Source organism: Phaseolus vulgaris, chromosome 3, assembly GCF_051622355.1.
Source record: "Phaseolus vulgaris cultivar YP4 chromosome 3, ASM5162235v1, whole genome shotgun sequence".
Taxonomy (NCBI): domain Eukaryota; kingdom Viridiplantae; phylum Streptophyta; class Magnoliopsida; order Fabales; family Fabaceae; genus Phaseolus; species Phaseolus vulgaris.
Window position 1 is genome coordinate 37,448,928 of NC_143500.1, and position 27,317 is coordinate 37,476,244.

Below are 27,317 nucleotides of genomic sequence, written 5' to 3' on the forward strand. Positions count from 1 at the left end.
TAATATGGGGTTAACTCTCATTGTTTTTGCATCTTTACCCATTAAATTCTAGGGTGAAGCATTCACCACTGCTATGCATATCATAAATATATTTCCTACCCCTGTTCTTTCAAATAAATCTCCACATGCATTAATGTTTAATAAGGAACCTAATTAGACCACGTTAAAAACTTTTGGTTGTGCATGCTTTCCATTACTTAGGCCTTATAATGAACATAAATTTGATTTCAAATCTGCATGTTGTCTTTTTCTTGGCTACAACGCTCCTCACCTAGTGGTAAAATATATATCTCTCGGCATGTTGTTTTTCATGAAGATTTGTTTCCATATAATCTACCTGAGTATCATTTTCATGCCTCTACTACTGACGTTCCTCCTTTAGACTGTTCTAATCCTCTTCTTAATGTGCTTGCTCCTCCTGTTGATAATTCTGCACCTCGTATTTCTCTTTCCACTCTGACCCTTATGCATCTACCCACCCTAATCCTCCTCCTCTGTTGGTGCAACCTTCTTCCACCAATAATGATTATGTAAATAATCATCCCATGACCACATGATCAAAGGCAGGTATTTTCAAACCAAAAACCTTTAATACTACAATTGGTTTCCACTCTACTGTTCCTATGTCTATCCAAGAAGCATTATCTTCTCATTCTTGGTTTCAAGTAATGAAGGATGAATACACGACTCTTCTCAGCAATCACACATGGTCTCTCACTCATCTTTCAGCTGGTGCTAAAGTCGTTGGGTGCAAGTGGATATTCAAAAACAAGTTTCATGCAGATGGTTCTTTTCAAAGACATAAAACATGTTTTGTAGCCAAAGGATTCAATCAAACAGCAGGCTGTGATTATAATGAGACATATAGCCCTGTTGTAAAGCCCTCAACCATTCGTTTGGTGTTATCGCATGCAGTCACTACCACATGGCCATCCATCAAATTGATGTCAATAATGCGTTCCTGAATGGCGACCTTAAAAAGGACGTCTATATGACTCAACCACCAGGCTTCTTGTCTTCTTCTCCACACCTCGTTTGCAAACTTCACAAAGCTTTGTATGACTTAAAGCAGGCACCCAAATCATGGTTCCAAAAGCTAAGCACAACTCTTCAAAACTTTGGTTTTCATTCTACAAAAAGCGACAACTCTTTGTTTGTTCAATATACCCCTACATTCATGAACTTTATGGCCCATCCATCAAATTGATGTCAATAATGTGTTCCTGAATGGCAACCTTAAAGAGGATGTCTATATGACTCAACCACCAGACTTTGTGTCTTCTTCTCCACACTTCATTTACAAACTTCACAAAGCTCTGTATGGCTTAAAGCAGACACCCAGATCATGGTTCCAAAAGCTAAACACAATTCTTCAAAACTTTGGTTTTTCATTCTACAAAAAAGCGACAACTCTTTGTTTGTTCAATTTACCCTTGTGTATACTATTTTTATCTTAATCTATGTTGATGACATTATTATCACAGGTTCATCCTTGCATGAAATTCAAAAACTCATTTCCAAACTCAGATTGTGCTTTTCTCTCAAGGACCTCGACCCACTCCATTACTTTCTCGGCGTTGAAGTCAAACACCTCCCTCATGGTGGTCTGGACTTATCTCAGCAAAAATATATCACTAACTTGCTTCATCGCACCAACATGCACGCTACTAAACCGCTGCCCACACCCATGCAGACCAATCTTCGTCTACAAAAAGATGCTTCACATGCTCTCCATGATCCCTTACAGTTTCGCTTTGTTGTGGATGCACTCCAGTATATTGTCATCACTCGTCCAAAGTTGTCCTTTGCAGTGAACAAAGTATGTCAATTCATGCATAACCCTCAAGAAAACCATGGAAGGCAGTGAAACATGTCCTTCGTTATCTTGCTGGCACCAGTTCTCATGGCTTACTTATTCAACATAGTCCTACCACAGAGGTTTGTGCCTTTAGTGATGCGGACTAGGGCAGTGATGTTGATGATCAGAAATCCACTACTAGTTATTGTGTATATTATGGTCTCAATATCATTGTTTGGTCTTCACACAAACAACGTGTTGTTTCGCGTAGTAGTACTGAAGCCGAATATCGAAGCATCATCGCTGATCTAATCGAAGTCATATGGTTACAATCTCTCCTATATGAGATCCATATCCCGTCCAAGCAACCACAGTTGTTCTCAAATAATTTGGGAGTTTGATTACTCAACGCGAATCCTATACTAGACTTTCGCACCAAACATTTTGAATTAGATCTTCATTTTGTTCGAGACTATGTTCAACAACACAAACTTTCATTACTTCACCTTCCTGCTAGATTTCAAGTTGCTGACATACTCACTAAGCTCACCTCTAACCCTTCCTTTTTATTTTAGACGTAAACTTATGGTTGGTGTTCCACCCACATAAGTTTAAAGGGGGTATTAAACCATTAGTTTCTCTACAATTAATTGTTTTAACTGTTTCCGTTTTCTCTCCACCTCTTTTCTTTTCACTATGTATATAAACCCTTATTTTCTCTTTCATAATAAGAAGATTCATCTTTTCCACTTTTTGTTATTCTAATAGATATTAAAGAATTTTAACTCATACTCTCTTCCACCTTGATATCTTTATTTATGCGACTTGAAAATTAGTGAAATTCGAATATTTTATTTTCTTTATAAATTTGATAATCAATACGCACTATATCTTAATGAGAACAATTATTATCTAAGTAATTGTCATCCTCATTAATCCAATTCAAAGAAATGCAACACCATATTTTTTACTATATAAAAATTTATTCTAGTCAAAGTAATAGTATAATAACATATATTTTCATATCAATCAATTATAAAAAAATAATTTAAACATGCATTAATCAATAGGACAACGACATTTCTTGGAAGGAAAGAGAATTTATTCAACCTCTTCCTTTCTCAAACGTCACATTAGTTAATTAAGCAAAATAATTTTTGGCTTAAACAACAACATTCCTAAATAACTCAAGTGCAAGTGATATTAATCTGGATGATAAAAAATTGACATTGAAGAGATAATTGTTCTCAAATAATTTTCTTTGTTTAAATGTTCAAATTGTTTGAGCATTTGAACTACCAAACTTTTATAAAAGAGATAATTATCAATTTCTCTTACTCAAACTACCAATTAAATACTTAAACATTGAACACCATCGTTTCAACAACTAATTAAATGCTTTAGTGAAGAGTCTATACATGCCACTTCTTGAACATTACTCCAACAACCAAGTCATAGCTTAAACAAAATGAGAATTACTTAACTTAAGTCAATTGATCCAAAAACTTAATCATGTAAATTAAAACCAAAATCACATCAATTTTATTTATAAACAAATTTGTTTTGGTCCAATTTGTTTAAATTGTTTAATTCTACTCAAAAGTAACATCCAACCATAGAATTCAACATATTTACTAATTTCACAACAATAGGTAAACTTAAATCAAAACAAACAATATCATTTAGTTCAACAACAATTTTTTTTTATCCTCCATAGTGAACCTATATATGGTTCAATCTAGAGTTTAACAAAATTCCTCAGCTATTAATAAATCCAAAATTACATCTTAAATTAACTTCCCTCACCTTGAAATTACTTGTTTTCAAGTAATTATTATTATAAGGAAAGAAGAGAAAGGGATGATTTAACTTGACCACATATAAAGTCTCTTTTAAAAACTGAACATAAATTCTCTTTTAAAAAACTGAAACTATTATTACACAATTAGATTATGATAGATTCAACCTTTTACATAAAATCAAACATGTAAAAGCAAACCTTATCCATACAGGAAAAAAACTGAGAACTTGAGAAATGAGGGGAAAAAAACTTATTCAAATAAAAAAAATAAAATTGATTGTGTAAGGTTACCTTAAACTTTGTTCTCTCCTAAATGATAGTTTATGAAAAGAGAAATTGAAGAACAACTATATCATAAACTTAGGGAGAAGACTGAAAAAATTTAAGTTAAGAAAAATCTTGTTAAGAAATGAAGAATGATTTATTTTATATTATAGCTTAAAATAATTAGAATATTAGTTCTTCACTTATTTTTAAACCATTTCATCTATAATTATAAAAGTAAATCCTTACCATAAAACCAATATAATTTTTTGAATATAAATATTTAAATTTTATAAAAAAGTTCATCAGCTAATAAACAACTAGGAATATTTTTAAATATATATATATATATATTAATTTTTGTTGTATATTTAAACTTGTTTTTTATCGGCAAAAAAAAACAAACTTTTTTTTTGTTAGAACACGAGTAACAAACTTTTCTTATAATTTTTTTTATCGGCAAAAAAAAATATGGATCACTTAAGGGGTGATCCAAGCCTTATACAAAATAGAAAAAAATTAAAATCACCCCTACTTGACTCAAGCATCCAGTAAAAACAATTTGTTGTACTCCAAGAGTAATATACCAACAAAACCAAATAAACTCACACATGACAAAAGTCAAAGGGCATAAACATAACTCACTTAAAAAACAATCACCATAAAACAAAGCTTTTTAAAGACCTTTTACAAATAACTCCACACAATGTTCACCACAAACACACACATAATTCAATCCTCTTGACTCCCGCTAGCAAAAGATCACTCCTCCTCCTTAGATCCATTGTAAAAGACGTCTCCACAAGCTTACAAACACACAACTTCATCTTCCTTCAAGCAAGAAGTTAGTTATTCAAAACCCTAAAGGATAACCACAAACACACACAAACTATATTTTAACAGTTTTTATTTTGGAAAAAAAATACTAACAATATAAAATAGGTTTATTTTTTATCGTTCAATAATAAATTATCATATTATATATATTATTACTTTAATCATATTTTTCTTAAAAGTTATATAAGCAATTATTTGTGATCATAAGTATTTGTAACTGTTTGTACTATCAAGTATAAGTAACTATAAAATTATTGTATTTTATATATATTATTTTCAAAATCAAGAGTTTTCAGAAAAATTCATACACTACTAAATTTTTTGAGTTGAACCTAAACAAAATAATATATTATTTTATATTAAAATTATCTAAGAATAGTAAGATAAGTGAGAGTGACACAATATACAAAAGATTTATAGAAGGATGATAGTTTTTACTTTTCTAAATCAGAAAATTTATCTCTACATCCTTTGTTATCACTACGTCTTGTTAAATCTTTCCATGTACAATTGTCCCCTACAATTCCCCTCTAATTAAACAAACAAATAATGGATTTATTGTTTTTTTTCCATTTGTTGGCGCTGTGTCCTTTTATTAAGTTTTTTTTTTTCTGTATAGCTATCCCCTCTCTACTCGACATACAGTATATTCGATTACAAAATAAGTTGTATATATAGGACTTTTTTTTTTCTCTGATAAAAGAATAGAATGAATTTCCTAATTCTTTCTTCCTGCAAACCCTATAAATTATATTTTTTTTATTAGGATTATTAAGAATAATAATTATCAAATTATACGCAATTATTATATGTAATTATTGTACGTTATTGTACGATATTTTACACAATTATGCGTAATTAATATTAATTTAATAATAATAGATTCTCATAATTAATGGATACATAATTAGTTGTAAGTTGGAGAGAGAAAGAAAGTCTGCATACGCTTGTATATATTTTCTATACATGGGTGATGTAAATACACACAAGAAAATACAAAATCTGACAGTCTCTCAATTAAATAAGAGATCATTATCATGTCTGACAAAGAAGACACTAGTAACGAGTACGATTGAAAGGCTTCCGAACAAATTCAGCAATTGGCAAAAGTTGTTTACTCGCTCAACAATAATGGTAAAAGTGACATGTTTATAAATGTTGCAGGTCTGTTTGTCCATAACTCGTCTATTAATTTTGCCTTTACGAAACCATGAATTTTGGATAGTGGAACAACCAATCACATGGCATATGATTCATAATTTTCCACACACAGTTCATCATCATTTATTCCAAATGTTAATTTGTCCACAGACACAATTAAATTCAATAACAATCACTCTCAAATATATGTTCTTTGTGTTCCTTCTTTTAATTTAATTTAAATATCATGTTCGTTAGTAAGATGAACAGTTCACTAAATTGTTGTCTCATTTTTTTTTCCACATGGTTGTGTTTTGGTTTTGCAGGACTTGGTTACAAAGAGGATGATTGGCTCGGGTAAACAACATGCAGGCTTATACTACATGTCCTTTCTTCCAAACTAAGCCCACGCATCTCCAATTTTGACTGACCCTGATTTATGGCACAAAGGCCTCGGAAATCCTTCTTCGGCCCGTCTACAACTTGCATCTTCATTACTACCTATTAGTCAAAATCCCATCCCTATTCATAATAATTGTATTATTTGTCCCCAAGTTAAACATGTACAAGGCTACCCTTTCCTTTAAGCACAGTAAAATCTCATTCTCCATTTAATTTATTGCATTGTGACATTTGGGTCCTCATAAAACCCCAACTCATCTTGTAAAACGTTTTCTCACTATAGTTGATGTTTATATTAGATGTACTTGGTTATTTCTTATGAATCACATGTCTAAAACCCAAGTAATTTTATTCGCGTTGAAAACTGATTGAAATTTATTTCAATGCATAATTTTTTCCTCAAAAAATGTATTGAATGTCAACACACTGCATCTACCCTCCTCAACAAAATGGAGTAGTAGAACGCAAATATAAACACATTTTAAACACACCACGAGCCCTCCTATTTCAGTGTTTGTAAGTGGATGTTTATGGTCACCCACTCTTCATGAAAAAAAATCATTTTTTTAAATATGGGTCATATATTACGTACTAGAACTGGTTACCCAGCCACAAGTTCCTCCACATGTATTGGCACACGCAAAACTTGTTACCCATGTGCCTATAATTGGTTACGTTTATGGTCACCCACTCTTTATGAACAAAATTCATTTTTTTTAATATGAGCCATATATTACACCGGTTAGATGACTTAGTCAGTGTAATATGGGTCATACTCATGGCAGAACTGACTCCCACCCTACCAGAACTGGTTACCCAGCCACAGGTTCCTCCACATGTACTGACACACGCAAAACTAATTATCCGCGTGCCTACAAGTGATCACTTTTGTGCCTGTGACGTTTATGGCTACTCACTCTTCATGAAAAAAAAAATTTGAATATGGATCATATATTACACCGGTTAGATGGTTTAACCAGTATAATATGGACCATTCTGAGTAAAAAAAATAATATATTACACTAATTATTACTAAAAACCGGTATAATATTTTATTTTTTACCTATTTTAAAGTTCGCACGTCACTATTCATTCTTACCTTATTTTAAATTTGTCACGTCACCAAACACAACAATATTAGTGTCCGAGTGTGTTAATATAATCTATTTTATGTTTTTGAATAATATTTAGTTATTCTTTTTATGAAGGTACATAGGTAGCAAAATAATATTAAATGGATATTGTATGTGTTGATAAAGATTGGTCTGGTTGTTGATAAACGAGGGACCACTAATAATTCAATAATTTACAGCATGCAAAATGTGCGACTTTGAAACAGTGTGCTGTTATGAATTTATATGTATCTATAAATTGTCCATCCCATCGATGACCCTGCAATACCTCAAACCTTCCCACGTCCTCTTATAACACCAAGGAGTGCCTCTCTAATTTTCCATTTCTTCTCTCCGCACCACATAACAAAAATTTCTTTCCACTTTCCACATTCTACGAATCAACCAACTAACATGTCTTCCTTTGTTCTTGGGACGACTTTCCTTCCTCTCTTACATTCTCATGATAAGCACTGCAGCTCCCCAAGTATTTCAACCATCACCACCAAAATCTCAGTCACCATTCCACAAAGGGTATGGTTAATGATTCTAGCACCATTAAAATTCAAAAGCTAAATTACTAGTGGAGACCAGGGTGGTAGCAGTAATTGGTATTTCATTCTCATTTTCAGATTAACCAAGTGATAGCTGCTGGAGGAGACAATGTTTGTGAGGAGGTGGACAACACAGTGCTGAAGAAAAGCTACGAACCAAATCAACTGTTGCGGAGATCTCTTAATTTCTCAGAAGAGAAGCCATCCACGCCAATACTGGACACCGTTAATTATCCAATCCACATGAAAAATCTATCCATTCAGGTAGCTAGAGAAGTATAATTCACTTGGAGTTGGACTTAATTAACTTCCTCCTTCTGCTTCGTCCTATCTCTACTCTCTTGCTGATTTTCTTTTCCAGTTTTTATGAGAGGAGTATTATTAACATGCGTAGTTTAATATCGTTTTTATTTCTCTTGATATTTGTAATTGAGTACAATAATTGTAGCATTATATTATAATCAGGAACTAGAGGAGCTAGCTGATGAACTCCGGGAAGAGATTGTTTACTCAGTGTCAAAGACTGGCGGGCATTTAAGTTCAAGCTTAGGTGTGGCAGAGTTAACTGTGGCACTCCATCATGTATTCAACACTCCCCAAGACAAGATCATTTGGGACGTTGGTCATCAGGTAGGTACCCAAAAGTAGTAAATATATAAATATTGGAGGACTATGAACTAAGTGGTATTTATCATATATCATATAGTTTTGATGTTTCTAACCAGTGACCAATGTGGTGGATTGGCAGACCTATGCTCATAAGATTTTAACGGGAAGAAGATCCAAAATGCAAACAATTAGACAAACCGGTGGACTTGCAGGATTTCCCAAGAGGGATGAGAGTGTCCATGATGCTTTTGGTGTTGGTCATAGTTCTACTAGCATTTCAGCTGGCTTAGGTAACAAACAATATATAATTAATTCTTGTCTTCAATTATAGTTCATTACGAAGACACTGAGTTGATGCATCTATAAGTTTAGACATGTGTTAAAAAATGTACAATTTATTTAAACATGAATAATTATAAACGACATCTGCGAAAGCGATGTTACGCAAGAATTAATTATTGCTTGTATGAGTGAGACATCCATGAACTTGATGTGTATTTGTCTTTATTATAGTACGCCATATTTATTTGTGGCCATTAAAACTGATGAACTTTTCATTTTTTAATGATCAATTATCACTTGAGTTTCAGGGATGGCAGTGGCTAGAGATTTGATTGGAAGCGATAACCACGTGATTTCAGTGATTGGTGATGGAGCCATGACAGGTGGACAAGCTTACGAGGCGATGAACAACGCTGGTTTTCTTGATACCAATCTTATTATAATCTTAAATGAAAACGAACAGGTTTCCCTTCCCACTGCCACCGTTGATGGCTCAGCTCCACCAGTTGGAGCTCTTAGTAGAGCCCTCGCGAGGCTACATACCAGTTCTAAGTTCCATCAACAACCTGAACTCGCAAAGGTATTGAACTATGAAGCTTGTTTTAGACACGGACGATATTTATTAAAGAAAAAGCTAAATATATAATAATTATATTGAAGAAGAAAAATGTATGCAAGCATAAAACATGACGTAGATAGTTCTACTTGTACTGGAACTAATATTTGGTGAGAAATGAACAGAGCACGGAGCAAATTGAAAGCCAAGCACATCAATTTGCATCTCAATTGGATTCCTACAGTAGAGGGATGGTAGGTGGTGCTGGTGCTTGTTTATTTGAACAGCTTGGGCTCTTCTACATTGGCCCAGTAGATGGTCATGACATGGAAGACCTTGTACACATACTGAATAGTGTCAAGGGCATGCCAACACTTGGACCTGTTCTCATTCATGTAATCACTAAGAAAGGAAAAGGTTATCATCCAGCTGAAGTTGCTCCTGACAAGATGCACGGTAAGTGACTACATATATATATCACTGCGTCCTCCATAAGATTTACATAGTGCAATCGGCGTAATGTGTTCTATTGTTTATCTGTGTAGGTGTTGTCAAATTTGATCCCAAGTCAGGGAAGCAGTTCAAATCCAAAACAAGTACGCGGTCTTACACACAGTATTTTGCCGAGTCTTTAATAGCAGAAGCTGAAGTTGATGAGAAGATTGTTGCCATCCATGCTGCAATGGGAGGGGGTACCGGGCTTAACCTGTTTCAGAAGCGCTTCCCAGAAAGATGTTTTGATGTTGGGATAGCAGAACAACATGCTGTAACCTTTGCTGCGGGCCTAGCTGCTGAGGGCTTTAAACCCTTTTGCACAATTTACTCTTCCTTTCTACAAAGAGGTTATGATCAGGTCAGGAGTCATGAAACTTTCGAGAACTGATCCAAACAATCTTTTTTTTCTTTCTTTAAGTTGTTTGCATGCTCGAAATTATTAGTGGAATCTACCCTTTTGACACTTTGGCCTTGTTGTGTTTAATGTGGTCCATTCAGGTAGCACATGATGTGGACCTTCAAAAGCTTCCTGTTAGATTTGCGTTGGACAGAGCTGGGTTAGTCGGTGCTGATGGTCCAACTCATTGTGGAGCATTTGACACAACATTCATGGCTTGTTTGCCAAACATGGTGGTCATGGCTCCGTCAGATGAGACTGAACTGATGCACATGATAGCCACTGCTGCGGCCATAGATGATAGGCCCAGTTGCTTCAGGTACCCAAGAGGGAATGGTATAGGTTCCATTCTTCCACCCAACAATAAGGGCACACCACTAGAGGTGCTTATTTCAACTAGTCCTTTTAAATCTCCCAAATTTTCTTGTATTTCCCCCCTATATTGCTTGTTTTTTTTCTAATTGACAAATGAAATGTAGGTGGGTAAAGGAAGGGTGTTAAAGGAGGGAAGTAGGGTGGCTCTTGTTGGTTATGGGACAATGGTCCAGAGTAGCATGGAAGCTGCTAAGGTTCTTGAAGATCATGGCATCTCAACAACTGTGGTTGATGCACGATTTTGCAAGCCTCTAGATGGAGATTTGATGAGGCAACTCGCTAGAGAGCATGAGATTCTTATCACAGTGGAAGAGGGATCTGTTGGAGGATTTGGTTCTCATGTTTCTCATTTTCTGGGATTAAATGGTCTTCTTGATGGTAATCTTAAGGTGAGACCTTTTTGTGGTACACTTCTTTGTGTGTATATGGATTGTGTATGGTGTATTAATTAACCAGTGGTTTTCTCATATGGAACAGTGGCGAGCCATGACATTGCCTGACATGTATATAAACCATGGATCTCAGAAAGATCAAATTGCAATGGCAGGGCTGAGTTCAAACCACATTGCAGCTACAGCTTTGTCATTAACGAATGTGAATTGGGATAGACGTTTGCTTCTCAACCTACAGATTTGAATCTTAACACAAGTTGTGGGCTGAGTCCCCTAAATACATGTACATTAGTAGCAATCATATCATAAATAGTATAATAATAAAGTAATAATTACAATGCTTTGTGTAAACAACGAACTTCTTTCTCCTTTATCATTTAACTCCCAGGTCATAAAGGATATATTTTGTATAATATTTGTGATAGAGTTTGATTTAATCTTTCTTTCCAACATAATGTCAATTTTATCTTTATGTTCAAAATAAACACATGTTCTAATTCTTCAAGAGTCATATCTCTTTACTCCACTTCATTTAAACGTTTCCTCAAAACTTGTCTTAATTATCATTTTAAGTATTGTGGCTTCTCTTGTCCTTTGTTGCTTGTTTATATATTTTTTTTTCATATCTTTTAAGCCAAAACTTTGTGTAGTAAAATACTTGGTACTTTATTATATAATTCTACGAGAACTTTATACAAGAAAAACACAAATGTTTTAAGTTAGTGTTTTATTTAAAGATAATATTAATAAATTATCTTATTAGAAAAATCATGCTTATAAAATATAAAATTTTGAATCTAAAAAAATATTAAATAAGACTTGTCTTTTAAAAGAACCATGCTTGTATTTGATAATAGTGGTTATCAAGCATGCTTATAGTTGATGTTGGTTTATGTATAATTGACATTTCATTAAAGAATGATTAAGATGATAATGAAATCTAGTCTTACACTGATAGAGTTCGTGGGGGAGACCTTAAGATGATTTTACATTCATGAATGAAGTTTTACCGTTGAAATCGGTCATTGGAGGTGAGTTCAAACCACGTTGCAGCTACTGCTTTGTCATTAACTAGCACTTGACCAGTTGTGGGCTGAGTAGCAATCATGTCACCAATAGTATGACAATAAAGTAATTACAATGCTTTGTTGTAAACAAAGAACTTCTTTGTCCTTTATCAGTTATCTCTCTCAATGAATGAAGGATATATTTTGTTGACAATTATCTTTTAGAAATAAATATATAAATTATATGATAATGTTGAGCTAGTAATGTGAGGCTATCAAGTAATTATGAGATGTCTTCTAATTGAGATTTCTAAAGCAAGTCAATGCACTTGACTTGATGTCTTCTCGCATTGAATTGACCTTTTTCATTATTCCATTTCCTTATAAAAAGATGATAAAATAAATTATGAGAATGTTGAGCTAGTAATGTTGATATTATGCTACGCGTTGATGTTAAAGATCATTATTTAGAATTATCGAAAACACAGACGTTGTTGTATTTGTGTATCTGTATTTTTCTCTTCAACTCAACTTTCATAATGATAAAAATTTAACATACATACATGAATAATTTTGGATGAGGCAAAATTTAAAAACAAAAAATAACATGTAAAATAAAAATGATTAATCAATCTATTTTTTCTTTTCCTCTAGTTTGAGTTTCTCTTCTTCTTTAAGGGTGTGTTTGTTTCCATGGGGGAGGAGGAGGGGGAAGGAGGGAGGGGTTGTTTTCTGTGTTTGTTTCAAGGGTTTTGAGGGTGGGGGAGTGGATGGGGGAGAGGGTGGATGGTTTTTTTCACTCTTAACAAAATGAAGAGATTTGGAGGAATTGATGTGGATTATTGTATTTTTACCAAAATATTCTTTTGCACTCATTTTATTACAATATATAAAATTCAATATTATATAAATTTATTTATTATTTATAATTTCAAAAATATTTAATTATACTATTAATAACAACATATAATTATAAATAAATAAATAAAAAATTATAATATCAACAATATATATAGTTATATAAAGTAACAAATGAATATAATAATAAATATTATTTTCATAAATTTTAATGTATTTGATAAATTTATTTCAATTTAACACAAAAATATTTTCATTATATTTTTTAATTTTTTTATTAAAAATATAAATAATTATGAATATTATATATTAAAAATATTTAATTAATTCAAACTTAAAAAAAATCATAATTTATTATTCAAATATTTTTTAATAACAAGGATAAATTTGTAAATTTACAATAAACCATCCTCACAAATCCACACTATCATCCCTCAATCCAAACAACCTCACACATCCTCTCTAATCCTCACAAATCCACTCCCTCCCCTCCTCACAAATCCCCTCCTCAATCCAAACAAAGCCTAAGTTTTTTCTCTTCTTTCATTGGTGGTTTTGGAATCCGAGAGTGTAATGATGTTCACAGGTTAGAATTCACTTTATCGTAGATACAAAAGAATGATGAATTTATCAAAAAATATAGTTGCTTGAAATGGAATGGAGAGAGTGATTGGAAATAGAGGTTATTTTATTTGATATGTGAGATTTGGTGTGAGAGTATGTTCTATCTTTCTTTATGTTATTACCTTAAAATAAAGAATTAAATGAATAATGAGGAGTAAGTTTATATATAAAAACAATCCCTTAACATTAATTTAAAAATTAAAAAATAATTTTATTTTTAAATAATTAATCTAAAATGACAAAATACTCTATTTGTTCTAATAAAATGAAATATATAAAATAAGAGTAGAATAAGAAAGAATTTGTTTTAAAAAAAACAATTATAAGGAGAAATTCTCTTTATATAAAGGTATAATATACAGAGTTACAATATTTATTTTCTTCCTTTTTTATCTTTTGTCTTTTTTACCATCAATAATTTTATTTATTAATTTCTTAGTATTTTTATAAGTTTAAATATTAAAACTGTTTAAATACATTATTTAAAAAAGCAATTATATATTAGCTATTATAATTATAATAAAAAAATTAATATTAACAATATTATTATTCTTATAATAATAAAACTATTATTACTAATTATAATTATAAATATAATAATATATTATTATTATATGACTATTATAAAAATGTATTTTTATAATAATATATTAACTATAATAATTATAACTAATTATAATAATATTTTTAATTATAATAATATTGTTAATAATATTTTTTTACAAGTATTAAATATAGCTACTATCTTTTTATAATAATATATTAATTATAGTAGTTAAAATAATAAAATTAATATTAATAATATTTATAAGACCCAAAATATATTTTAATAATACATTTTAAAGTGAATAGAAATTCTAGTCTATAAATTGAAGTTATACACTTATTTTATTAATTTATTATAAAATCTCCAATTAAAAAATTCTCTACATTCCAAGTAATTTATAAATATGATCTTAACCGAAGAAATTTTACCAAACTAAGATATAATGAGTTAAAGGAGTATAAATAATATTCAATCAATTGAACTCAAGTTTGGGGAGATTAAACCAATCATATTTTGTTTTGGATTTTCTTTATGTTTTAGAAAGAGGGGTTGTTTTCATGGTATGATTGATTTTATAGAAGTTTATCTAGATTGCGAGATGGTTGGAAGTTTTTTTTTTAAAGGATTATCGAATAGAAAATTAATGCGCATTAATTGTAATAATTGTCTACGCCACTCAAGCAATGTGTTGGTTGCTTAAGTGATGCATTCTATAAGTGTTGGCTCAAAGATAGATCGAGAGAGAAGTAAAGATGATTCTCTCTCCACTTAAAGCATATTGCTCAAGTGTTGAATAGAACACTTGAGTGATACAATTTGTGACTCAAATGTTATTCTAAATGCTTAAGCATGGAAGATGTGGTGTGCACATGTTTTGAATTTGTATCAATGAGTGACACATGACATGGGTGCTTAAGCATTGACTAAGCATCCTAAGACAATGGATGTGTCTTATGAAACTTGTTGAATTATTAACAATAAGGGATTGTTGCTCAAGTGTTGTCAATAACAGTCAAGCATAGTCTATAACATTCAAGCAACAACTAATCACTGAATAAAATAGAACATAGAAGGTTTTGTTCGTAGATTGCATTTCACTCAAGCAACAAGTATCTCACTTAAGTGAGATGGTTAATACTTTGTTTATGTAAAGATAGTTTCTCAAATAAGAGAAACTCACTTAAGTAATGGTACGTTAGAGTGATGATGATGATGTCATATTTTAGTTGATGTTTTTATATATGTGATAAATGTTTTGTTGATAGTATGTTGTATAAATACAATAATTTTATATATTTCTTAAAGGTATTGAAATACATACCATGATGTACACATGATATGTGCCATAATTGGATGGGTCTTCATGGATGGTAGACATTGTGATTGAATCACTTGTATACTTGTATATATGTTGGTATATATTTATATAATGTTTGTTCTGGATTGATTTTGGATGTCTGATATGCATGACCCTTGATGGTATCACACTTTAGGTATCGATGATAAACATGATTATAAATTTTAAGATTAATTTAAATTATCATTAAATAAAAATATTAATAATCTTTTAATTTCATTACCATATGCACGAAAATACTTTTATGTGTTACTCTTTTTACTAGATTTAATCTCCATTTATGAATTTTTTTTTTTTTGTTAAATTCTATATCAGAGTTACTAAAGTATTAAAAGATAATTGTGCATTAATAATACATAGTTACATGTTAATATATTTAATTTTCTATTTTAAATTATTGGGCTTTGTTTGTTTGATCCAACTTTCCTTTTTTGTTTCAGCTAGGTCTTAATCATTTTCTTATATATACACCATGTATTTTACTCTCTAATATACAAGTGAATAAAAGTTTCTTTTATATTTATTTTTCTCTACAATTAGGGTTCATCAAAACCTCTCTTTCTTCATTACGATTACGTGCGATTACGTACGCTACATTAAAGCATCACATCAGACAAGGAATATTCATCTTCATTTACTGTAATATGGTATCAGAGCTCTTCGAATGAAGAGTTCTGTTGCGCTTCTCTCTGATTTTTATTTCCCTCTTTGCTGTTCTTGGTTTTTTTTTTCTGTTCTCTTTCAAAATCTTGATTGGTTTTAAAAATCTTTTAGGCAATGTTTAATGAAAACCCTAGTCTTCATAGTCTTAATAGTAGTCACACTATTACATGCAATTTTTGTGGTAAATATGGTCATACTGAGGCTGTTTGTTTTCACAAAGTGGGTTTTCCTTCTGGTAATGTTAAAACCTCAAAGTTTTCTTTTACTAGAAAAGTCTGCACTTTTTGTAATCGTCTTGGCCACACTGTTGACACCTGTTATAAAAAGCATGGGTTCCCTCCTGGCTACAAATTCACCAATTGGACATCCCAAGCCAATAATATGATTATTACTGACACTTTTTCTGAGCTTTTTCCTAAAGAACAGGATGTAAAGGGGATTCAACTTACATCACAACAGTGTCAATTCCTTACCAACATTTTGCGTCAGCAAAACCTTGAGGATCCTGCCCCTCACACTCAAATTAATCAAGTCGGCACCATCTCTACGGATGAAATCCCCAATACTGAGCATTCTTCAACAGGTAAGTTTCTCTCTTCACTATCTTCTATAAAAGAATCTTGGATTATTGATTCTGGTGCCACTGATCATGTTTGTCACAATTTGAACGTTTTTACTACTTATACTAAAATTAAACATGTCTTAATTAGTCTTCCAAATGACCAAACTATTTATGCCACATATTCTGGTTTAGTACGTTTTTCTGATAAGTTTTATTTGTTTGATGTGTTATACGTGCCTCATTTTCAATTAAACTTAATATTTGTTTCTAAACTCACACACCAACTTAAATGCACTTTAACTTTCACTTCAACCCACTGCATTATACAAGACAATCTCACTCAAGAGAGGATTGGTACAGTTAAAGCCACCGCTGGCTTGTACCTTGTCACTACCTTGCCTGCTTCTAGTCATTCTAAACCGCATTATTTTGCTCCTTTTATTAATTGTAATATCACAGACAAAACACTATGGCATTATAGACTAGGACACCCTTCACATGAAAGATTACATGTCTTAAGCAAACAATACTCTTTTATTACTGTTGATACTCATCATGTATGTGACACTTGTAGTCGTGCAAAACAGAGAAAACTTCATTTCACTTTAAGTAATACTGTTACCTCTTCTATTTTTGATCTTGTACACTTTGATATTTGGGGACCATGTTCCATAATTTCTATGCAAGGTTTTCGTTATTTCTTGACTATTGTTGATGATTACTCGCGTTATACTTGGGTTATTCTGCTGCATAACAAATCTGAAGTTCGTCAGCACATCATTAACTTCACTGTTTTCGTTCAAAATCATTTCAAAACTAATATCAAAACGATTCGTACTGACAATGGTGTTGAGTTTGCTATGTCAAATTTTTATGCTTCAAAGGGAATTATACATCAAAAATCTTGTGTTGAAACACCACCACAAAATGGCATTGTAGAACGTAAACATCAACACATACTAAATGTAACTCGGACTTTACTTTTTCAAGCAAATCTTCCTCCTATTTTTTGGGAATTTGCTGTAAATCATGATGTTTTCTTAATAAATGTTATTCCTACTCCATTACTTGATAACATCACTCCTCATGAAAAGTTGTTTGGAAAACCATATAACATTTCCTTTCTAAAAGTGTTTGGTTGTCTCTGTTATGCTAGTACCATTATTGCACATAGGAAAAAATTAGATGATAGATCTATCAAAGGTATTTTTCTTGGCTTCCCGCAAAATACAAAAGGTTATATTATCTTAAATTTAAAGTTTCATAGCATAGAGATATCAAGACATGTAATCTTTCATGAAAACCACTTTCCATATAAATTGGACAGTGGCTTGCCTAAGGACCCTAACACTTTATCTCTCCCTATTTCTAATGCATATAATTCTGCTTTTGATTTTTTTTTCTGATACTGCACCTCTTGTCGAGCCATGTGCCTCTACTCCTGCACCCAATACTGTTCCTCCACCAGCCTCATTATCCTATGATCTTCCAACAAATAGTGTCTCTGCTCCTGCATCCAACATTGCACCTCCATCAGAATTATCACCGCCTGCATCTCCAGGAAGCATCTCACCCCAATTTCCAAGAAGATCAACTCGTCCTCACCGACAACCTGCCTATCTTGCAGATTTCCACACTGCAACCAACACTGTAAGTAGTAGATATCCTATTCATAATTACTTGTCTTACAATTCCTTATCTTCCAATTTTAGAAATGTTATTTCCTTTATCAATTCTCATCCTGAACCTCGGACACATAACGAAGCCTCCAAACATGCTTCTTGGCAATTTGCCATGCAAGATGAGCTTCAAGCTCTTGCTGCTAACAATACTTGGCAACTTACCCCTCTCCCTCCAGGAAAGAAAACTATTGGTTGTAAATGGGTATATAAAATCAAATACCATTTTGATGGCACTATTGAGCTCCACAAAGCTAGAGTTGTTGCCAAAGGGTTTACCCAACTTGAAGGACTGGATTTCTTAGACACTTTTGCACTTGTTGCTAAACTCACTACCCTCCGCCTTCTGCTTGCTATTGCCACTACCAAAAATTGGATTTTAAAACAACTTGATGTCAATAATGCATTTCTTCATGGTGATCTCCATGAAGAGATATACATGACCCCCCCACCTGGCCTCTCTCTTCCTTCTCCCCAGCATGTTTGCAAGCTTCAACGGTCTTTGTATGGCCTTCGTCAAGCTGGTCGCCAATGGTACGCCAAACTTTCTACTTTTCTTTTATCAAATAATTACTCTATTTTTGTTGCTGATCACTCTCTTTTTCTTAAATATAATAATGATAAACTCACTGTTATTCTTGTTTATGTTGATGACTTGCTCTTAACTGGTGATGACACAGAGGAAATCAATACAATTACTGCATCCCTTCACCATCACTTCAAGATAAAAAATTTAGGTAATCTCACTTACTTTTTGGGACTGGAAATTGCTCGCAACAGTACTGGTCTTCATTTAAGTCAACGCAAGTATACTCTTGATCTCCTTCAAGAAACTGGCATGCTTGACTCTGCACCTGTGGCCACTCCTATGACTCACACCTCCCGTCTCTCTCCCGACCAAGGCTCACCTCTCGATGCTGATGCCACTTCTCAATACAGAAGACTCCTTGGACGTCTAATTTACTTAACCAACACGCGACCAGACATCGCCTTCGCTGTCCATAATTTAAGCCAATTCATATCTGCACCTACAACTCATCATCAGCAAGCTGTCTCACGTCTTTTGCGTTACCTCAAGGGCACTCCTGGTGAAGGACTATATTTTTCTCACACTAGTTCACTTCACCTTTGTGGGTTTTAGTGACTCTGACTGGGCAACATGTCCTACCACACGCAAATCTGTCACTGGATATTCCATCTACTTAGGAGACTCCCTAATATAATGGAAATCAAAGAAGCAGCCAACTATCTCCCGCAGCTCCTCTGAAGCCGAGTATAGAGCCCTTGCCACCACCACATATGAGTTACAATGGTTGTCTTACCTACTGTAAGAACAAATCTGCCCTTCAAATAGCTTCCAATCAAGTTTTTCATGAACGAACCAAACATATCGAAATTGATTGTCACCTAGTTCGTGAAAAACTTAACTCTGGTCTCCTCAAACTACTACCCATTACTTCTGCAATGCAAGTTGCTGACATATTCACCAAGTCCCTTGCTTCCGCACAATTCTCTACTCTCAAATCCAAGCTGGACCTGACAAATATCTACTCCCCAGCTTGAGGGGTGTTAATATATTTAATTTTCTATTTTAAATTACTGGGCTTTGTTTGTTTGACCCAACTTTCCTTTTCTGTTTCAGCTAGGTCTTAATCATTTTCTTATATATACACCATGTATTTTACTCTCTAATATACAAGTGAATAAAAGTTTCTTTTATATTTATTTTTATCTACAATTAGGGTTCATCAAAACCTCTCTTTCTTCATTACGATTACGTGCGATTACGTACGCTACATTAAAGCATTACATCAGACAAGAAATATTCATCTTCATTTACTGTAATTTTACATAATTGATTATTACATAATTAACAATGCATAAATTATTCATAGTATTAATGTTCTACGACAACAATGTTTATATAAAAAATCAAAAGAAAGTATGATGACACTCTGGATGCTTAATGTAATCCATATCATTCACTGTTAATATTCATTGATGTCAATCATATTTAATAATACTTTTAAATTTTCATTTTATATCTCCTTGTTTTTACAATTTTTTAAGTTGGTTGTATTGTTTTTTCATTGTAATAATTACAATTTTATTTAAATATTATTTTAAATAAATACTCACATTAATCTAATTTTTTTATTAGTCATAAATAAATTTGACTTAAAGGATATTGTTGAGCAATCACTTATAGATTGTTTCGATGGAAATTTTTGTATTGGTTAGATACGAATATAACTATATGATTATTTTTATTTTTAAATCGGGTATGAGGATTCTGATGAGTTTGTATATAATTTTTATATTTATAATTGTTTTTATTTTAAATTGTTAAAATAAATTTATTTTATTAGATAACTTAAAAAATTTATATTAATTTATATTTGATTTTTAGTTTTTTAACTTATGATTTTTTTTTCTCCAATTGTTCTATTGTTATATGATATTGTGATTTGGTATTTATATAATTTGAAAAAAAAAATTATAGGATAAGTAGTTTCTCTAAGCCAAAGACTTAAAAACAGTGATACTGTAAACCTTAGCACTGGTAACTTCAATACAATCTCATATTCACAAGTCTATCTGTGATATCTCGAATCTGAATATTAACTTTAGCTATTAAAACTATATATATAGGCTAAAACATTTTTTGGTGAGAATAACTTGTTATGCGAATCAGACTGCAAGCCGAAACCAAAATCAAAGTCCGTCTTGTAATGGACTAATAAAATAAAAATTATAACTAATAAGTTATATAAGCCTACAAAAATACTATTTACACCAGGCTTTTTGCTCTATGCATTGTTTTAAATTTTTTTACAAAAACACCCAATTATTTTCCTTTTAGTATCATGAAAATAAAAATAAATAAATAATAATAACTTGTGTGAAATTTATTTTCTTATAAAAATTTGGTAAGCGGTGTGAAGAGAGAAAAGATGCCGTGAAATAGCAGCCAGTGACTTTAACCATAAAACATCGTTCGAGGGCGCAAAGATTTAAAGACTTGAATTTCTCTTAAAATACTCTCGGTAGTTTCATCTTGCATCCCTATATTTTTCTTGATGCACCCCATGCAAAGATAAAACTGTCTTTATTATTTTTTAAAAATCCTAAAATATATTTGAACTGTAATTCTTATTTTACATTCTAGATTATGGAATTTGAAAAAATTTCGGAGCACTTCCAATAAAATTTTGGATCCACTAATCCATAATTTAAAATATGTATTTTACATTCAAAAAAAAAATATTTCGGATCCACCAATTTGTAACAGAAATATGCATTCCGGATTCAAAAATTCATAATTAAAAAAAAAAACATTCCAGAACCACCAATCTGTAACAGAATTAGGCTTCCAGATTCAGCCATCTAGAAATCAATAATTTATGCAAAATTTGCTTCCAAAACACATCCTCATCCGAAAAAAAAAAATCAGTTCCGGATTGATGAATCCGTAGCACACTCCCAGATCTCGATTTTTAGTAACCAAGGTGCCCTTTTTCAAATAAAAGGTCAAGGCCTATGTCAGGATTTAGCAAATTGTGGGGTGCAGAAATAAAAACGTAGGAGTGCTGAAATAAAAACGTAGGGGTGCAGGAAGAAGAAGCCGTCGAATTCCTTTCACTGGGCCTGCCATCAGTTTGCGATAAAATAAAACTAAAAGAGGCATAATGAGTGAAATATTTAGATGGTTAAAACTCAACTACTACTAAGTGGCCTTCTCCAGTCATTAATCAATATTTAATATTAAAACAATTAGTAATTATGTGTGTGCTTTTAAAAATTTATATGTATAATATTGAAAACACCTGGAAATAAAATAAAACTCTATTGTTAACAGGAGGAAGAAGAGAGACAACAAAATATACAAAACCCTACCTTTTAAACTATTCTGTCTAAGTTTAACTATATATAAATATAATATATGAAATAGGTTTGAACCATGTTATGTGTTACAAATAAAACCTTTCTATGCTTCGTGTCAGATTTATTTCCAAGGGATTTATGAAGTCTCAAGTGACCTTTTATTAGGGACTATATCTACTATTTTAGTTATATGGATAAATGTCTCCAAATCAATTCAGAAATTAACTTATTAATTGTTTTTTTATGGACCCAAGGGTGACCTCTCCCTGGTGCGAATATTTTTTCGGCTGCTGCTCTTTAGATGATTTCAATTTTCTGTTTTTACTAGATTATTGGTCTCGCTCGCAGGTGAAAGAGTACTTATAAATGTTTCTTCGATATTTAAAGTTAGTGTTCGATTTTTGTATGGTTTGAGTAATATATGTTATTATAATGTGTATTTAGTTTGAGTGAAGTCAATTTATTTTATAGGATTAAGTTGGATATGTGAATTATTTGATTATATTAGCATGAGTTCTGTTGTTAAATATTTGTGTTAGTCCAATTTTATTGACTAATCGCGCTTAGAGATAAGTGATGATTATGTAGAAAATACTGTAGATCAAAGTGTGTTTTGTCCTATACAATTTATTAATGTCTTAAAAGTGTGGAATATATATATATATATATATATATATATATATATTAAAAAAATTATTAAATATTCATAATTTTTTAATTTATGAAATAGTATTTAATTTATTTAATATAGTTATTATTTAATTAAATTAAAAATAATTTATAAATTAAAAAAAAATTATAAATTAAAAAAATTATTTATATTTAAGATAGTTTATATTATTAATAAAAATTTATAAAATATATTTAGTATTTAATTATTATTATTCACTATTTTATATTTTAAATTAATTTTTATTAATATTTAAGAAATTAATTTAAAATTTAAAATATTTATAATTAAAATCTCATCACTAATTTAAATATCAATTTAAAAATTATTTTAACAATTTTTATTATAATAAAATAATTTTAAATATAAATAATTTTATAATTTCTAAAATAATATTTTATCAATATAATAACTATTTTTTTAAAATTTAATTATTATTTAATAATTTTTTATTAAAACTTACATTACTGCTACAGTGGAATACGTACTGTATAGATAATATCTTAAGAAGCTTTGACCACCTACTTTCTTTACATGTCAGTATCATATTAAATTATCTTTAAGTAAGTAATAAGTTAATTGAAATTTATGACGATTTAGATGTATTGTAAATAGTTTTTAAGATACAATTTATAAAAATATTATAACTATTTATTTTATTAAAAAAATTTAAATAAATTTTTTATTACTAAAATATTATAACTAATATTTTTTATTACTAAATATTTTAATCAATGTAGTGTAATTTGATGTTAGTTATTAAATAAGTAAAATTTTATCAAAATAAAAAGTTATGTTAATTTATATAATTTTAATTAAAATGTAAATGTATTAAGTTGTGTCACTTTAGTATAATTTTAGTTTAAATATATTAAAACTGTGTCATATCACTAATATGATAAAATTTACTCATTTTAATAATTTTTAAAATTTTATTTATTTTTATATTAACTTATAAAATTGTACTAAAAAGTCCTATTATTTCACATATACATCAACACACATCCCCCGATAAGAAGAAAAAGAAGAGAAGAAAACTTAATCCAAAAAATCCAAGAAAATCTCTTACAAAATCACGTTTAAAACAAAATTGAGAATGAGATTGTTGTGAAGTATTGTGAAAACACGTTGAGATCAAATGCTTGAAAAGTTATTCAGAGACTATCATTAATTATTGCAGGTAATGCAGAAACGGTGAGTTTGCCCTTTGGGGTAGGGAAGAGCAAAGCTGTAGTGTTGGCTCTTGTTTTTTTCTGGACTTTCTCCAATTTTCGCACAAACATAATACGTCTAAGTATTACACTAATTAATAGAGTGATTCTTAAAAGTCAGAAGAAGACGAAGGTAGCCTTTTAGAGTTTGGTCTAATCGGGTATGAGAATTAGGGCACTATGAAGAAGTATGGGAAGGCAATAATAAATGTTATATATATGTTGGTGGCGTTACCCCGCGTCAGTGCCACCAAGTTTCTTCTGTCTCTGTCGTTGTTTACGCCATTTTCTTTTTTCACCATGCCACCGCCCAAGAAAGTGACCTAAAGCTATGGTGTGCCACCATTATTGCTCTCTACTTTCTTTTTTTATGATCCTTAACTTAGAAGTGAGCAAATTTAGATACCATTTCACAACCGACTTTCCATTTAATTACAATATCTATTTCTGGACCCTTCTTTTTCTTTCAGCTGCCCATTACCTTCTTTATTATTATAAAAAAGAATTAAGATAAAAAAAAAGAGAAAAATGAAAATAAAAGATATACAAAAATACTTCTTTTATTTTATTTTATTTTTTTAAATTAAAAAAATATAAATATATAAAAGCAGTATATTTATACTAAATCTAATCAAAGAGATAAAATATAAAACAAAAAATCAATAAAAACTAAAATAAGAACAAATGAAATAAAAGTTAAATATATGTATAAAAAACAATAAAAAATAAAAATAATATTAAATTTCTTCTAAAAGTCTTATAGACATGTCTTTATTATTCATATTAACTTAAGAGTAGTTAACTTTCACTTTTTTTTTATCATTGCTTTAGGTTGCTAGGGTTTCTGTTAATTTATAAATATCCTAAGTTACTACTTCAGGCATTTAAAGTGATAATTTTTTTTTGTTACAATTTATATTCAGATTACGTTAAAAAAACACTACATGTGTATTCATGTTATATTCTAATCAATGTACGTAAAATTATTTCATAATTTATCACTTTTCACTTACTCAATTCTGAAATTAATCCTAACTTATTCTTTTATTAAAACATGTGTTGAATTAATTATGGATTCATTGGGTCAGTGTTCCAGATATAATAAATTGTTATATATTTTTAAAATATAATAATGTAATTCTTTCAAAAGTTTAATTAAGTTCTTCATCAAATTTTAAATGTAGAAAACTTATCATAGGTATTATGAGTGTTGTTGTCAATTCACAGTTTAATTTTTATGTTAGCAATACTTATTTTATTAAATATATTACAAAATTTACTCCTTATAATTGGATGAAAGGTGATGTGATTACGTTTTCAAAAATTAAATTTTTTTGATGTGGAATTAATGATTATAAATAGGACTGAATGAAATAAAACAAATGAATAATGAGAATAAAAAAGATGAAGTCTATTCTTTATCCACACATTTCCCGCCGCAAACCCATCGTCTTTCAAATTTAGAAAATCTTAATCCTTTGTAGTCCAATTTAAAACCGAAACAGATATGATAAAAGAGAATACAAGTATTTTTTATTTGGAGTGATCCGTTTATGCATTTTAATTTTTTATGAATAGTTTTTTAAATTTAAATATTTTTTAATTTCTTATATTTTTTTGTTTGAAGACTAAAATCAATTTTAAAAAATTATTTAAATTTTTCAGTGTTTAGGAATAAAAAAATATAATTTTAAAATTTAAGAGATTAATATAATTTTAAAATTTTACAGATTAAAGGAGAATTTATTTTCAATTTAAGAGAGTAAAAATATAATTAGATATAAATTCTAATATACTATTAAGAAATCAAGTACGACTTTCATTCTACCCATAGTTTTACAGGTTATTTTTAATATTTTCTCTTGTAGAAGTATATTTCACACTATTTAATTAAAAAATATCTCAATTTTTTTTTTCTATCCTGACTTGTATACTTAATATTTTTAACGGGCTATCATTTTTATTTGATTTTATATTGAGTTTCAATTGTTTTCTAGAAAATATTAATAGTTATGTCAATTTATTTTATATGATATCCACCTATTTGTTACATTTATTTTTTAAAAGATGAAAACGTATTAACAATAAATAGGTATTATTTCTCTAATTGTATCAAAAGTTTTATCTACATATTGTGCAATACATTTGATTTTAAAATAATATTAAAATAAAACTTCAAAATATAATAAGTACTCTTACTATAAGAAAATCATTAAATATAAACTAATTTTAGATACCAAAGATAATTAGTTGTTATATTGACAAAATTAGATACTATTTTAGAGACTACAAAAATTATTGGTATCTAAATTAGTTTCTATTATTGATAAATGATTTCTAAATTTATATCTAATTAAATACCAAAGTTTTAGATATCAATTTAAAAACTATTTATCAATAATAGAAACTAATTTAGAAATCAATAATTTTTTTAGTATTTAAAATAGTATCTAATTTAGTCAATATAAAAACTAAGAATTTTTTTGTCTCAAAAAGTGGTATCTAATTTTCTCAATAATTTTTGTATCTAATTTTCTCTTAACTGCAAGAAAATTATCAAATATAAATAAATTTTAAAGAAAAATAAAATTAGTCATTATATTGACTAGATGAGATAATATTCTAAAATAAAATTTGATATCTAAAATAGTTTCTATTATTAATAAAATTTATAAACGAATTTCTAAATTAGTATCTAATTAACTACTAAATTTGAGTTAACAACTTTAGAATATACCAAATTTTAGTTACCAATTTTAGAATATAAAATAATTAGTTTTTTAAAGTCTTCTCTCTATTCTCACTCGCTCAATTTCACTTCTGCCTCTCAAAATTTGATCACTCTTCACCGTAAACGAAGTGCCAAGGATCATTCTCAAAATTTCGAACAACCTCTTGCATGAACGGAAATTTTTCTGGAGGAAAATAAAAATTTAGGTAAAAGAAGCTTGTTTAGTTAAACTAAGTTTAAGACACGATTGACTTTCTTTGGAGAGCTTTTTATAGCATGATATTTCTTTACATGCTACATTTACGGTTCTTGGGTTGCATTTTAAGTCTTAAGTTTTGAGGTTGCATGTAAGAGTAAATTTTTTCAACAAAAAAGTGAAGAACAACTATTCCAATTGCATCTAACAAACTTTGTGGAATCTGAAGAAAATTTGTTGCATTTATGTCTAATTTTATTTAGTTGCATGCAAAATTGAAGAATATATTTTGCATGCACATCCAATCATTTTC

At 30.2% G+C, this 27,317-nt stretch overlaps 1 protein-coding gene across 1 annotated transcript; it reads left to right on the top strand.

Annotated features, from left to right (window-relative positions):
- The first annotated feature begins 7,633 nt into the window (after positions 1-7,633).
- LOC137807368 (1-deoxy-D-xylulose-5-phosphate synthase 2, chloroplastic) lies at positions 7,634-11,519 on the top strand. The gene is made up of 10 exons (XM_068607982.1): positions 7,634-7,888; positions 7,987-8,172; positions 8,374-8,538; positions 8,657-8,807; positions 9,108-9,379; positions 9,541-9,811; positions 9,901-10,208; positions 10,349-10,630; positions 10,727-11,011; positions 11,100-11,519. The coding sequence occupies exons 1-10, from the start codon at positions 7,769-7,771 to the stop codon at positions 11,256-11,258; spliced, it is 2,199 nt and encodes a 732-aa protein (XP_068464083.1). The 5' UTR covers positions 7,634-7,768; the 3' UTR covers positions 11,259-11,519.
- Positions 11,520-27,317: the final 15,798 nt, after the last annotated feature.

Bases quoted from the DNA above. Each gene is read 5' to 3' on its own strand.
- LOC137807368 (XM_068607982.1), top strand. From the start codon at position 7,769: ATGTCTTCCTTTGTTCTTGGGACGACTTTCCTTCCTCTCTTACATTCT. The intron at 8,539-8,656 runs GTAGGTACCCAA...GTGGATTGGCAG, and splicing joins TTTGGGACGTTGGTCATCAG to ACCTATGCTCATAAGATTTT. The intron at 10,209-10,348 runs GTCAGGAGTCAT...TGGTCCATTCAG, and splicing joins TACAAAGAGGTTATGATCAG to GTAGCACATGATGTGGACCT.